Genomic DNA, 16,246 nt, shown 5'->3' with positions numbered 1-16,246 from the left:
TTAGCTCAGCTGTTAGCACCACACAACAAGACAGTACTTGATTTCTTTGTCCATTTCCGCGTCGAACAGACTGCAAACTACCTGGCGTTCTATCGCCATGCTCTAAGACAAACTCTAACCTTAACCAACTTTGAAAGAGTGCCTAAGCTTAACCGTCGAAAGAACTTGCAGTCACGCTCTAAGACAAATAGCTGCATCTCACAACAACACAACTATCTCTACCAAGCTAGAAAACCTAAAATTGGAACATAGAAAAGTGGCGTCGGCCAATCAGAGAGCGTCTCCGCGAAATGCTGCTACGGAAAAAAATACTGGCGTCGGCCAATCAGAGAGTGTCTCCGCGAAATGCGGCTATGGAAATTCTTGACGCTGCTGCCTAGACCGCTTCAAATCGCGCCCGGTTTCCAACATAATAGTCATATTTCAACGCACAGCGCGTTACGCACTGATTGGCTGCGATGGATACAGCGATCAAACAGTGACGTGCACTCAGAGCGCTATTGCGTCTAGCCCGGGCCGAGAAATACGGCTAGAGGAGAAATGCGGCAGGAGAAATGAGCAGGAGTGAGTCACTTCCTGTTCAGGAAAACGAGTATTTTTTATTTTATATATTAACGTTATATTGTGCATTGGAAACACAAACATACTTAAAATGAGTAAATATTATTAATTTTAAACATGTTTATATTATTTATAGGGCTATAAAACAAAAAACAAACAAGTTTTTTTTTCTTCTTCTCTGATTTAACAGGTGGGTCGGCGCCCTAGCGCCCCCGGTGGCGAGCCGCCACTGACACACACACACACACACACTTCAGAAACAAACATAGTATTAATGAGAGCATCAATAATACACCTGAGTGATGTCTAGTAAAAATAAAAAAATAAAAAAATGTGCCTCCCCCAGCTACGCCCCTGCACACACAGGCTGGATAAGCTGGTCAGGAAGGCCAGTAGCGTGGTTGGGGTGGAGCTGGACTCCCTAGCAAGGGTGGCGGAGAAGAGGAGCCTTGCTAAGCTCCCCGCCATCAGGGAAAACACCTCCCACCCACTACACACAGACATGGCTGACAGGAGGAGCAGTGCTAGGCTCACACTACCTAAATGCAGCACTGAACGGCACAGGAAGTCCTTCATTCCGACAGCCATCAGACTATACAATGTATCACTGTGCCTCACTGCATCACTGAGCACAGGGTGACAGTTACTGTACCATCTTCCTGGACTCTTACTCTTGAAACAGCACTGTGCAATATTACACCTACTGTAGACCTCGGTATATTTTTACTGTATTTATTTACTGTATATTTTATTCCATTTTTATTATATTTTATTCTACTCTTATCTTAGGCAATTTGATTTGTTTTGTTATTCTTATTCGTGACCTGTTCTGTCTAAATGTTTAATGTTGAGCGATTTGCAGTGTCAAATTTCCCTCGGGATAATAAAAGTATTTCTATTCTATTCTTTTCTATTCTATAAATGTACCCAATTGTAGCCAAAAGGCTAGTTTACATTGGCCGTCCCCCTACTTTATCAGGTCCCATGTCACAAGTCTTGCTTTTTAATGACTACATAACGCAAGAAGTTGTTTTCTAACTTCTAATCATGACCGATATTTTCCCCCCAAACTTAACCACAATCTTTTTTTCTGGCCAAACCTGTTGTTGTTATCGCCTCGTCATGACAACTGTGTTCTTCTTGTCTAACCAGTGGTGTTGCAGTGTCCTAAGCTATAAACGGTTAGTCCTTTTTTGCCAAAATTTGAAGCATTCTTCCACCTCAACATTTGCTCCCAGTCCTCTCCTTAAAATACACCAGCAAGGCTGCCTATAAGTGAGGCCCTGGTCACTAAAACACTCCCACACTTAACTCTCAGTTCATTTCAGTTCAGTTGTTATTTTCAGCTATTTTCTGTCACAAGTCACAGACACAAAAATTTAAATGTGCCTTTTTGATCTGCACTCATCCATTATGTTAAAACATCTGGAAGTCACTCACTTTTTTGGTTGACTTTTTCAGTTTTGTATACCAGAATAAAATGGTCCCGCACCAAACATATTATAAAACGGTGTTAGATAGAGGTATTGAAAATGTATTACTTCCAGTTACAGTAATAGAGATATGAATCAATCGGCTACATTTTTATATAAGATTTGAAAGTCTGTGATGATGTAATATTGTTTAATCACAAAGGTGGGTTCCAATTCAAGTCAAGTCAAATAGATTTGTATAGCCCCCAAAATCACAACAAGTTGCCTCGATGGGCCTCACAGATCAACAAGTAACATCACAATAGATCCACAATCAAATAAAAATAAAAACATAAAAACACCCCCAGACTTTCCCCCAAATGAAGATACGGAACAACTCCCTGAAACCTGGCAATAGGAAGAAGAAAAAGGGAGACACCTCAGATGGGCAATTCAAAGGGGATTCCCCATCAGGGTGTCGGTGATATATGGGTGTTGCTATGGATGATAGAAGGATGGATAATAGAACAAATAACTGGTATGTATATAATGTATATGTATAATTTGTCATAAATACTAAAGTATTTAAGACTAATTAAAGTTAAAATAATAATAGAAATAAGAACCATAAAGCACAGGAATACAAGCGCTGGTATGATAGAATATGATGATGGTCCAAGAAGGTCTCTCTGCACAGCGGGCAGGAGAACCACTCAGATCCAGTTGAAGTAGAGCGGGCACAATTAGACGCTGTAGGTCAAACTGAGTACAGTAGAGAGAGCAGAGTGGGGTTGGTTGGCACATTTTCAAAAGAGGTCCCTTGACCTCTGACCTCAAGATATCTGAATGCAAATGAGTTCTATAGAGTCTCCCCTTTACAGACATGCCCACTTTATGCTAATCCCATGCAGCTTTGGGCAAAAACCATTCAGTTCTTTGCGTGCAGCATAAACATATCATTTTTGCCTAATCTAACAATGTGTATTTGAATATGTCTGCATACTGAGGTCCCAGGGTATAAAATGACTGTATGCCCTGAAGAAGGCCGATAGAGAGGCCGAAACATGTTGGTGTTTTTTAATGGTTCTAATATGAACTAAGCTATTTATTAAAGGTTTTTTTATATACAAGAAGAGTGCCTGGAACTTCCTTATTTTTATTCAACTGACTTCCCTCATCCAAGAGCACCTTCAAAAAGACACAGGATTCACACCACAAAGACACTGCAGCCCTCCTTCTTGTTCTAGTATAAAATTACCTATTGTGACCTCTAGGATAATCACAGCCTCATGAAACCTTACAACCACAAACTAGAGACCTGGGGCATTCAGGGAATATATGGCCTTCCTGTGTACATTGACAATAATGGTGGGGGGGGGTCCTAAGCATTTTAACATTGTGCCAACCACCCCATAGCACATGCCAACCACCCATAACACGTGCCAACCACCCCATAACACATGCCAACCACCCCATAACACGTGGCAACCACCCCATAACACATGCCAACCACTCCATAACACGTGCCAACCACCCCATAACACATGCCAACCACCCCATAACACGTGCCAACCACCCCATAACACATGCCAACCACGCCATAACACGTGCCAACCACCCCATAACACATGCCAACCACCCATAACACGTGCCAACCACGCCATAACACGTGCCAATCACCCCATAACACATGCCAACCACGCCATAACACATGCCAACCACGCCATAACACGTGCCAACCACCCCATAACACGTGCCAACCACCCCATAACACATGCCAACCACTCCATAACACGTGCCAACCACCCCATAACACATGCCAACCACTCCATAACACGTGCCAACCAACTCCATGTTGGGCTGGTTAGCACAAGTAAACAACATGACTTTAATCCTGAATCACTTAATTTTAGAAAACATTTGCTGACATTAAAATATGTTTATTTAAAGCCGAGACCTCAACCTTTCATTTATCATATCATCATATTCTCACATAAATCAGTAATATGGCATAGAGCCAAAATGGTGCCAACCAACCCCAGTCTCCCCAGACTCAGATTGTGATCATTTCACACAATAGTTTGGATGTAGTTGGACTACTTTTTTCAAAGTAGGTTTAGTTTGACAAGCTACAGTATACTTAATATGTAATTAATCTACTTTCCATTGTGAAGTAGCAAGTAGTTACAGTAGTAGTTAAAACAGTAGTTCCTTTTTAGTTCCTAAAAAGGAACACGTTTTAGATTCGTTTCCACTGAATATGAGAACACGTTTAAATCAATTGCCCACAAACTGGTGGGAGAGGTCGTGTCTGCTACTGTACCTCCGGATGCTCAATGACTACGCAACACTAACCCATCCATCTACATACTGTACATTGCACACACTTACCTTTAACATGCACCTTAGACACTTTAAACACTTTGTAACACTACACCATATTTTATCTATGTATTACTCAAAAAAACCTAATTTTAGCATTTAGCATTTTGTTTGCATTTTGTACTTCATTTTGTACTTTAGTTTGTAGTTGTAGTTTGTATATTGTATATTTTGTATAGTGTTTGGTCTTTATTCTTTTTCCCTTTTTTTGTTTGTTTTTTGTTTACTGTATGAAGCACAATCTACAGAACCAAGCATTCCACTGCAATGTACATGTATGATGTACCTTATCTGACAAATAAAACTAAACTTTAAACTCAGTACTCGACTGCCATCTGCTGTGCAATTACCGCAACTGCTTGTCCGACAATCCAATTGGAACTTGGCACCGCCACACTCACTCACCCACCCGGCCGGTGTCTCCTCCTCCTCCTCCTCCTCCTACCCTCACTAGGAATTTTCTAACTTCTTATCTCGGCCCCTCCACGTTGCTTATCAGTGACTATTTTAACAAACAGCATTGTCTGCGAGGAAAAGCCAAAGGACACACACTGTATACACGCGACTGTGCAGGGGCGGAGGGGAGGTGGGGGAGTGCTTGTGTATAAAGAGAGAGGGCTGCACGCGTGGGGGCCACTGACAGAACGAGTCCCGGGTGAAGTCTCTGCGCTCCTGGGAACACACTTGTATTTCAAACAGACGCTCCAAGGGCATCGCCAGCCTTTTCGCTTTCTTTTTCCAGTGGATTTGATTTGTCACGGGATTCTTTTTTTCATCCCGAGATCACCTTTCAGAGACTTTGTTCAGAGACGCAAGGAACTATAAAATAAGCAATAATAATAATAATAAAAATGGATGTACTCATTTTATTCCCCGTTTTATCAATCATGTACTCTGGAATTCTGCAGACAGGTAAGTTCTCGCAAGGAGTATTTATATTATAGCCTGTGGATATTTGAGTTGCCTTTAACCATTTAAACGCAAATCGTGTTCTAATAATAACCCCAACATGGGCTATATTAGATAAAAATTTCGAGGTGTTCTTTTATATATATAACGCTGTTATTTAATGAAATGTATTAATTATTTAAAGGTCTAGCCATCGCATGCACAATTATCTCCAAAGAGCTGACATGAAAAAGTTTTATAAAGTATGCATTGCTAATTATTTTAATGTAATTTTCCCCTTATTTGCAGTCGCGTCGGCTCCCACCGGAGAGACCCCCGCTGCGTCCTCCTCCCCGGCGGCGGCGCGCCATGTGAGGACCAAGCGATGCTCGTGCGCCACGTTCATGGACAAGGAGTGCGTCTACTTCTGCCACTTGGACATCATATGGGTCAACACGCCAGAGTGAGTTCCCCTTCGCTCTATAATAACGTGCAGGCAAAATCGTTTTTCCAACTAATAGTTTGATGATCCCGAATCCCGATCGCTAATCATTATACTACCCTCTTTCTCTCCTCCTCCAGACGCATCGTGTCCTACGGCCTGGGGAACGCCCCGAGAAAGAGGCGCGACACCGGGGGGGAACCCGCCATGGTGGTACCCATGATGATGGGGGACTCCCGCTGCAAGTGCCTCCGTGCGGATGACAACACGTGCACGAACTTCTGTCAGTTGGAAAATCACCTCAGGTATAATACACGAGTTATGTAATATTGCAATTTTTTTTCAAAGTTCCAACTTGTCGAAAGAAGTCTTAGTTAGGTAACATCATTGTAGAGAAATATGCTGCATTCCATTAGGCTTGAGCAATGTTATGCCTGGCATGTACACAGCAGCATATCTATTCAATGTTGCACGCAACATCTATAATAATAATGATGCTGGATTATCATCCCATTCATTTCCGAACGCTTTATTTTAACGATCCACGCACAAGTGGAAACACGCTTTGCTACATTTTCCCCTCTGAAATGCGTCGAAACCATTGTGAGATTTGCTGTAATATGACTCTGGAGATACTAATCACGCCTTATGTGCACTTTCGCTCACAGATACAAGGCATCGCCAGACAAGGTGATCCTCTCCGCCGACGGCGATGAGAGACGTCGGCGCAAACACGGGCTGGCTGCCAAAACGGGCAGGATTAAAAGGTAAGAAGACAGACAAGCCGCTCAGACTTTAACAAGCGCGAACACCACAAAGTCTATTTGCAAAATAAATGGACATGGTAATTATAACCTCACGCAAAATAGAGGCCTTTTTGTGCGACGGAATATACGTCGGGGATGCATAATTTCTCTGCGCGTAAAACCCAGTGAGCCTGCGAGGCTAAATACAGACGGTACACACTTTTAATGCACTACCTCAGAGGCAAGAATTTCGAGATTATACCATCCCTCAAGCAAGGCATTCCGTACCATGCGGATTTTCTTTCTCCTAACATAGTGATCAGTGATTAAGCTCTGCCGGTTTTATGGAATTTCCCTAGAGTACTAGTAACACCTGTGTAACTTTCCCTCACAAAAGTGTCAAATGAATGTGGGAAATACGGCCCTGGCCTGCTCTCTGGGCACAGCTGCTCTCTTGTATCATCATGTTATGAAATGAAACCTACTCACTGTTTCCGAGGCGCCGTGTGTCTGCCGACCTCTCTTGACACACGTTATTACTAAAATGGAAACATAAACTGCATACATTGCCTTAATCAACCCCCCAAAACTGTGTTGTTGGATGTGACCCCTTGGCATACCTTTTGAGTCTTGAGCGTTTTAACCCTCTCACTCTCCACACTACAGAAGGTTAACCTTTCACTATACCACACGGTTAACCGTCTGTAGTGTGATAGTGACAGGGTTAACCTTCTGTAGTGTGGTAGTGACAGGGTTAACCTTCTGTAGTGTGGTAGTGAAAGGGTTAACCTTCTGTAGTGTGGTAGTGAAAGGGTTAACCTTCTGTAGTGTGGCAGTGAAAGGGTTAACCCTTTGTCGTGTGGCAGTGAAAAGGGTAACCATCTGTAGTGTGATATTATAGTGAAAGGTTAACCTTCTGTAGTGTGGTAGTGAAAGGGTTAAACAGCTCCTCCTATCCGAGTTCACGGTGTACTGGCTCTCTTTGAGACACTCTGAATGCTGACTGGCCCTCTCTCTCTCTCTCTCTCTCTCTCTCTCTCTCTCTCTTCTCTCTCTCTCTCTCTCTCTCTCTCTCTCTCTCTCTCTCTCTCTCTCATCCCTCCCTCTCTCTCTCTCTCTCTCATCTCTCTCTCTCTCTCTCTCTCTCTCTCTCTCTCTCTCTTCTCTCTCCCTCTCTCTTTCTTTCTTCTCTCTCTCTCCACTCCTCTCTCTCTCTCTCTCTCTCTCTCTCTCTCTCACCTCTCTCTCTTCCTCTCTCTCTCTCTCTCTTCTGTAGGAGCGGCGACGACAGGAATCCGTGTCGCCTTCCTCCGCGCTCCGTGCCGCGCGGAACATCCACCTGCTGCTGCTGGAGAGGTGGAGGCTGAGGAGGCAGCGGCGCCGGGCGAGGGTCTGGGAGGGCGAGAGCGCGGCTTCCTAGGAGACACGCTGTGTCAGACACACACACACACACACACACACACACACACACACACGCACACACACACGCACAACACACACACACACACACACACACACACACACACACACACACACACACACACACACACACACACACACACACACACACACACACACACACACACACAGGAGAAGAGAAGGACTTATCTGTTCTGGAACCTTCTCGCCCATCTGCTATTAGGAGCCCCAGTGTGTGTGTGTCATCGTGATCCTAGCAGAAAGCCAAGGCACTGGATGATAGACCCCCCCCCCCCCCCCCCCCCCCACCACACCACACAGAAGGCCTGCTGACTATACTGACTTCATGTGGACTCTCTCTCTGGCTGCTACCCGGGTGGTTATAGGAAGCGGCTGCCACACAGTGCACAGTTACTGTCCCGTCGGGCTTGGTTGCACTTCAATACACACAGATGGACACCGGACAAGAGACAATAGAGAAGGAGCTGAGCGCCGGAGACATGAGGACACGACCCTTTTGGACAGAGTCAAGGACATTCCAGGGGTCGTCTCGAGAGTCCCGGTCACACACACACAAAAAAAAATGGTCAATCACTATACACAGTATCTCTCCGCTGGACTTTGGGAGAACATGTACATCTCTTGAATTCCATTGTTAGTCGGACGGAATCCCTGCTGTTAACCTACTGTATACCCACTACTGCTGAGGGCAGTTCTGCGCTGCGTTTCAACGTTTTTTGTTTGTTATTCTCTCCCATCATCCGGGTTGTATTCAGAGGTTCTGGTGCCTATAATACAGACTTTTTGATTGTGTGAATTATGCAGGGGGGCCGTGGTTCGTCACTCGTTTTTTTGACCGAGACCAACTGCATTTGCGCCACAGGCCATTCCATGTTAGCTACTTACTCTTTGTCGCTATGCAGTAGGTTTTGGGGAGTTTTTCCTCACCAAGACCAGTTCCTATGTTAGAAAAAAGCTATCATTGGCTGAGATTTCTCTATACATGCTGTATTATAACTTAATCTTGATATGTAATGTATTTAATGCACACTGTTACAGGTATGTCCCTTTTTACGTTTTTATTTATTCATGGTGCACATTGTACTAAATAGATTTATTGGCCATATTGGTCCATCATATCATGTTTTTTTTTTCATTGTCATTTCAATGAAATGTGTTTTTTTTCCCCACCAGAATGCCGAAATCCGGCGAAACCTTTTTGAGAAATAAAATGGTTCCAGACCTGTTCAAAACCCCACGCCATCACCTCTTTATTTCCGCTTGTTCATTCTCAAACATATACCGTACGACGTTTAGAATCGCACGCGTCGACCAACGTCGGCTCGGAGCTCATCTTTGACTAGAGGGCTATTAACTATGGCTTTGTGGAGATACACGTAATGGACGTGGCGTAGAAGAAGCCCTAACCCTCTCTCTGCTGCCACTGTAAACACGTAGGTTGCACCACAGACAAAGCTTTAAATTAAACGCTTGAATCAAGTCAACTGTGAATAATGAGCTTCATAAATCATGGGAGTCGGCGGGAGGGGAAAAGGTCTTTAAAAACCAGTGTCACAGAGGCGAGGTACAGGGCTGACTAGAATGTGATTATATGGAAGAGCAATTAAAAAAGAAAATACTAACACAAACCTCCCTTTATCCCTGTGCCAAAGCAGAGCAAACACCATAATTTCTCCAATGGCGTCAAGTGGATTGCGAGGTTATGATTCAGCGTAGTTGTTTACGCTTTATTTAATTTTTTTTACAGAAACAGCCGACACTATTTTCTTCTTAGACTTGTAATGAATGAATGAATGAATTTAATTTGTATAGCGCTTTTCCAAACAAAGTTACAACGGGCTTTACAGACATGTTAAAAACAGCAAACAGCAAACATCAGCAAAGGCGATGTAAAAAAAATAAAAAAATAAAAAAATACAAGAGAAAAATAGACAAAAAACATTTCAAACAGTATTTTGTAGTCAGATTGATAAAACAGTTTAAGCAATCAGAGCTAAAAGTGACTTAAAAGAGGACACTGACTCTGCTATAGCCTAAGATCCAAGGGCAAGGCGTTCCAGAGCATGGGTGCCCGGGCCGCAAAAGCCCGGTCTCCCCCTATTGTAAGGATCTTTTTAGATCTTTTATTTTATATCGCCAATCTATTGTATCGGCTGATCCACTACCATGTACTGTAAACACCTCCCACGATTTGGTCCAAGCTCCTGATGAACGTCCGAGTCTACACTCCTTTTCTCTTCGCTTGTCTGCTGTGGCCCTTCCTAAGGAACCGCCACCTCCCCATCTACTCTCGGGGTCACTGGGAGATAAAGGACATTATTTACAGCTGGGCGTCCCTTAATCACCCTTTACCGCACGCTCACGGACCTTGTGTGTCCTGCACAATGCGCCTCAACCTCTTGACACCTTGACAGATGTCCTTAATTCCACCTCCTTTCATTCCGATGACCTTAAAGGATAAGTTAAGAATTCTGGATACCGGATGCCCAGCTCCTCCTAGTTAGCCACAGAACTGATGGGGCCTAATGAGGCCACTTTTCTCTCCGCACGAAAAAGCACTCAAACATACTCCACGATGCGCCCAGAGGCAAACGGTGTTGAACTATAGTTGAATCCTTAATAATCCGGCAATTAGATAATATTATCTTCCCGATTGCCTGCCTCGTCTATCAGGACTCGCTTTTTTTTACAACTTGCACTGGGAATGTAATATATCGGGGCAAAGGAGTTTGTTTTTGAAATAGGATCGGAAATTAAATTCAAAGTATACCTTCTGCCAAAACAGTAGTGAAGGCGTAATGGCCGCATAAACCATTTTCCCTACAGTATATGAAGCATTAAAACATTCAACCAAACTGTTCAGTATTCAGAATTCCTTAGCGTTAAGATGTCCTGTATGATCTCCAGGCATCGAGCAGATTGACTATTGACTATATTGACTATGTGTTAGAAGACGGCCCCTTATTGCACGGGTTACCCACGTTTTTTAAACAGGTGAAACCCTGTGTTGAGGTCGGTAGATTCCTGTAACCCCAGCGCACGAAACCTTTGTCTTTCACGTTGTACAGTAGGTTACTGAGGTTTAATTACCTTTGAATAGAGGGCCACGACACCTTTTCATAGTTATCAAAGTAAAGTCCAGCCAAAGCAGATCTCCTCTCATGACATAGAAGTCCAACAAATAAAATTAGCCCTCCTAAATGTCAGATCTCTGAATAATACAATCTTTTTAGTTAATGATCTGATTAAAGAAAATAACTTAGATTGCATCTGCTTAGCGGAGACATGGCTTAATAACGACACAGCTACATCAACAATGATAGAGACCTGTCCACCAGACTATGGCTTTCATCAACTGCCCAAGAACCGAAGAGGAGGAGGTGTTGCAGCTATTTTCTCCAATCTTTTATTTTTTTTTAATCACAGAACTAGGTGAGTTCATGTCGATGAAATATCTAGCCATTGAACTCAAAACTGAATCAACCATAATAGTGTCTCCAGTCCGGTCCTGGACATTATAAACACATCCCTTAAATCTGCCGCCTTCCCAGGTGCCTCTAAAACAGCTGTTGTAAAGCCTCTATTAAAGAAACCTAAATTGGATAACACAGTAGCAAACCACAGACCAAAATCAAATCTACCATTTATCAGTAAAATATTGGAAAGAATAGTCTCAGCCCAAATAAATTCCTATAGTATCTTAAAGAAAACAACATCTTAGAACTTAAGTCTTTCAGTCAGGTTTCAGAAGATACCACAGTACGGAAACTGCACTCACAAAGGTAATTAGTGATCTCAGACTCAACTCTGATGCAAATAAAATCTCCATCCTTATCCTATTAGATCTCGGTGCAGCTTTTGATACTATTGATCACAACAACATCCTAATAAATCATCTTGAAAAGCATATTGGTTTCTCTGGCATGCGTGTTGAACTGGATCAAAACATATATCAGAGGAAGGATGCTTTATATGAGTCTAGGAGGCCATACATCAGAGAAACATGAAAGCTGCTACGGGGTTGCACAAGCTTGAGCTGTTTAGGTCCATTACTCTTTTCTCCCTATATGCTACCGCTCGGCGACCTCATCAGAGAGTATGGTATAGATTTCCACAGCTATGCGGATGATACACAATTGTACATATCCGCTGAACCAAATGATGCAACAGCCATAAACTCCATTACCAACTGCCTGTCAGCAATAAACAAATGTATGAATGATAACTTACAAAACTGAAGTCCTACTCGCTGGCCCCAAATCAAAAAGAGAGATGCTAACAAATAATCTAGGAATCTTTAACCACTTGGATTAAGGTGATACATTTTAGAATTGACTTTAAGGTGCTTCTCCTCACATACAAAGCTCTAAAAGGACCCAGCTACATTGCAGACTCTCTAATAAACTACACACCCGCCAGAACACTGCGATCATCAGATGCAGGTCTATTAGAGGTCACCAGAAAGAGTCATAAGAAGATCGGTGATGCAGCCTTTTTTAAACTACGCCCCCAAAACTGTGGAACACGTTACCCAACAATATTAGGGAAGCCAATATGTTAGACATTTTTAAAAGGCCTTTACCAAAGCATTTGACTGACTTTACACTATTATACTGCACTATTTCTCTGTGATTGACATTGCACTATTTCTCTATGCTGGACATCCATACTAGTCAATTACTGTTTTGCCACAGATAGGCGGGACGTTTTGGGACCGTGAGCAGGAAATGTGAAAGGCTTTACAGACCGGGCTAGATCCACAGAGAATGGATTGCACGGTGCAAGTTGCACCCTTACTTACAATTCATTATGAATTGAAAATGGGGGACCCTGATGTAAACAAGATGAAAGTCTTTCTCTGGTCTGCATCCCCTTAACAATTGTGTGTATTGAGCCGTACTGTATTGTACCCATTCTGCAATCTGTTAATAAAATGTTCTTCCAATCAATCACCGCGCAGATTGATTGATTGGATGAAGATTTCATTAACATAACAACTTGTTTACATCAGGGTCCCCCATTTTCAATTCATAATGAATTGTAAGTAAGGGTGCAACTTGCACCGTGCAATCCATTCTTTGTGGATCTAGCCCATAAATGTCTTGGTGTCTTTATTATTTATTATAATTTTTATTGCACTGCACTATTTTACTCTGTCTATTGCTCTTTATGACTGTCAGGTATTAAACTGAGTGGATACCAAGCAAGAAAGACTGTCAGGCTTTAAAACTGTGTAAGACCCAGGCCTAGAACTGCGCCCTGAGAGAGGGAACTGCGCCCTGAGAGGGAGGTTTGCCCTGAGTGGGAGGTTCGAAGGGTCAAAGTGGGTATCAAACAAGAGGGAAGATTGTCAGGTTTTAAACCGTGGATACCAAACAGAAGGTAAAGACGACTTTGAACTGTTAAACAGTAATCCAGAACTATTTTATTGCACTGTAAAAGAAAAAACTGTGATTTTATAGTATGTCTGCACTTTATGTGCTCATTTCATCATTCATGTTTTTTCTATTCTACTAAAACTGAATCAAACCATAAACAAGGTGGCCTGTTGGGATGTTAGATCCTAATGTGAAATATTTTATATGTATGCTCATTTTACCCTTGCTATTATACTTTACTTATTTTTACTTTTATTTCTACACCCCACTATCCGCTGGGTGCATACTATGACCTTTATCATGTTTTGTAACAGATTACAGAAATTCAAGGAGCCTATTGGAACGTTAGGATCTGATATGATTTGATTAATATATCTGCATTATTTCATCCCACTTTATGCTTGGCTCTTGCTGCTTGTTTTGCACTGATTTGATGTCTTATTTCTTACTGATGTAAAGCACTTTGAACTGCAATCCCCTGTCTGAAAGGTGCTATACAAATAAAGTTGTTATTATTATTATAGGCAAGATGCATGACGTCACAGAGGCTTCAGTGTAGGCACAGAACTGTTGAGGTTTTTCAAAGGACCCCAAGGTTGGCAAATCCTGTCTTATTGCACGGTTGCAGAAAACATTGTTTTCATATCATTGCAACAGGGGAGGCTAACCCATAATGCAGAACTGTGGTAGTCATTTTCTGCACCACAGACACTTTTTTTTTGCATCTTTTGCAAAGCAGAGATTATGACCCACGTGAATCCTTTGCTTCAACCAGTCCGATTTGTCCCTTTTAAATCTCAGTCTTGCACACTGTGCATGTTCTACATGCAAACCTTTATGCGTCTCAAGCTCCTGTCACTCACCAGAAGCCTGCTTAAACAGGCAAACAGAGAGCAAATCTGAGAGAGAAGTGTTATCTAACCAACCCATTTAGCAAACAAATCCATAGTAAACCTTACACCTTTGGCTTACGCTAATATTCTCGACAACTCTTTTGTGCAGAGCTATAACAGCGCCCGTGTGACGGTGTGACGTCCTCCAGGTAGAGCCATTGTTGAAAGAGATCCTCTGATATCTCTGTCTCTTGGGGCTGTGAAGGAAAACATTATGAAGCGCTCCAGGAACTGATGTGAAGATTGGTACGGTAAGGTATTTGTTCACAACGTGTTGCTATAAATGAATGCAGTGCATGGATGTTTGGACAGATGATTCTTTTAGGTATAGGATTTTGTTTCTTTTTAAAGCACCCCCCCCCAAACAAATATGGTCCTCTGTGGTTTATGGTTGATCTTGATCTTGTCACTTCAATCTTTCTTAACTCATTGTAAATCTTTCTTAACTCATTGTAAATCTTTCCTCATTATAAATCTTTCTTAACTCATTGTAAATCTTTCTTAACTCATTATAAATCTGACGATCTGTTTCACTCCAGGGTATACAAAAAATTTAGAGCCACAAAACACAGTAAACTAATAATAACTTAATAACTTACTAATAACTTACTTGTTGTCTAAGTGTCAGTTATTGCATCACGACCTCGGTCAATCAATTCTCATTTATTTCTTATCAAATGGTGGTAGACATTTGTTCACGTTTGGGTCACTGATCGGGCCTTTAAACCCATCCTGCCCCAAGGCCTGTTATTAGATTACCATACGATACATTCAAAGTGCTACAGTACACATCTATATTGTTTCCTTTAGTCTGTGTCTGTGACACACTACATGACCCTGTGACATGAACAAGCTATGAGCATGCCAAGAGCCTAATTGACCTATCTCAACCCCGACCCCCCCCCCCCCCCCCCCCCCACTCTTATATTCTTGGAAGCAACATTGCGATTTCTTTCAAGGAAAGAGGGCAGGGCTTGAGATAGGTCCATTCTTGCCCGCAGAGGCCCAGAGCTGCAGATGATTTCCCCTCATGTATACCTGGACTCCCAAAGGGTTAACAGCACACGGACACACCACAGCCGGGGCCCCGGGGGCCCTAAAGCACAATGGCCCTCACCCTCGGAGCTATGCGGTTTCTATGCACGGGACTCCCATGAGAGGTTAGCGTTTGGCGTAAACTCATTAGTCTATTCAATAGCTCCAGCGTTAACATAATAGCCCATTACACCGCGAGGAATCTCCTCGACTCGACAGGAATTCGCCAGCTCAGGGGCCAAACAATGGGACTCTGTGGAAGAAACGTCTGGGAGGGGCCGACGGTCCCGAGCTGCTGACGTCTGCAACGACACCCTGTGTGTTCCCTGTCCGCACGCCCTGTTATCCAACTCGCAGCCGCGCCGGGGCCAGTGTGCATCTCACGGAACCCTGCCGGTGCTCAGCCAATGGGGGGGACGAGGTCCTCGGTCGTCAGGCTGGATCTCACCCCACTGAGACTCTGGACAGGTAGCCAGGGGCCAGCTGCACGGCTGAGGGCCAGGAGGAACTTGTGTGGAAGGTTCTCGTGAGGGGCACTGGTGGCGATGTTGTCTTTATAGATTCTGGTCTCGGGAGCAGGTGTGCCCTTGTTAACTCTTGTTAATCAGTGTGCCATATCAACATCAAGGTTATCATTAAGTTAAATTATGACACAGCATCAAAATGTAAATCTCCAACAGATCTGTAATTCTATTACATCCATATAGGCAACGTGCATAGCAATAGTTTTAATAAACCTTTTCCTCTCATAATTATATAAGAGCGCTATATGCAGGAATGCTGCCGTCTTTATGAGATGCTTGCTTGCCATACCTGGAGACATTCAGCCTTGTCTGCCTCATCCTCTAATTAAAGTTTTCTCATGCTTGGTCTCAAAATGTTCGGCAAACAACAACAACAACAACAGACTGACCCTTCTGATTGGCTCTGACCCTGAAATATCCCTTGTATATCAGTCAAACTACCATAAATAACTGTTGCAACGGCTGTGCAACTGCAAATGGCTATGAAAGAGGTAACTCGGCATGGGGATGAGAGAACACCTCAACATTTTCCAAAAAGGTTCCTC

General features: G+C 43.0%; 1 protein-coding gene across 1 annotated transcript; it reads left to right on the top strand.

Moving 5' to 3' along the window:
• Window positions 1-5,009: 5,009 nt before the first annotated feature.
• Window positions 5,010-7,916, top strand: edn1 (endothelin 1). The gene is made up of 5 exons (XM_084327162.1): window positions 5,010-5,267; window positions 5,553-5,706; window positions 5,826-5,990; window positions 6,354-6,452; window positions 7,708-7,916. The coding sequence occupies exons 1-5, from the start codon at window positions 5,207-5,209 to the stop codon at window positions 7,796-7,798; spliced, it is 570 nt and encodes a 189-aa protein (XP_084183288.1). The 5' UTR covers window positions 5,010-5,206; the 3' UTR covers window positions 7,799-7,916.
• Window positions 7,917-16,246: the final 8,330 nt, after the last annotated feature.

The sequence above is a fragment of the Notolepis coatsorum genome, assembly GCF_963971535.1.
Source record: "Notolepis coatsorum genome assembly, chromosome: 13".
Taxonomy (NCBI): Eukaryota; Metazoa; Chordata; class Actinopteri; order Aulopiformes; family Paralepididae; genus Notolepis; species Notolepis coatsorum.
This window is presented reverse-complemented; position numbering and strand designations above follow the sequence as displayed.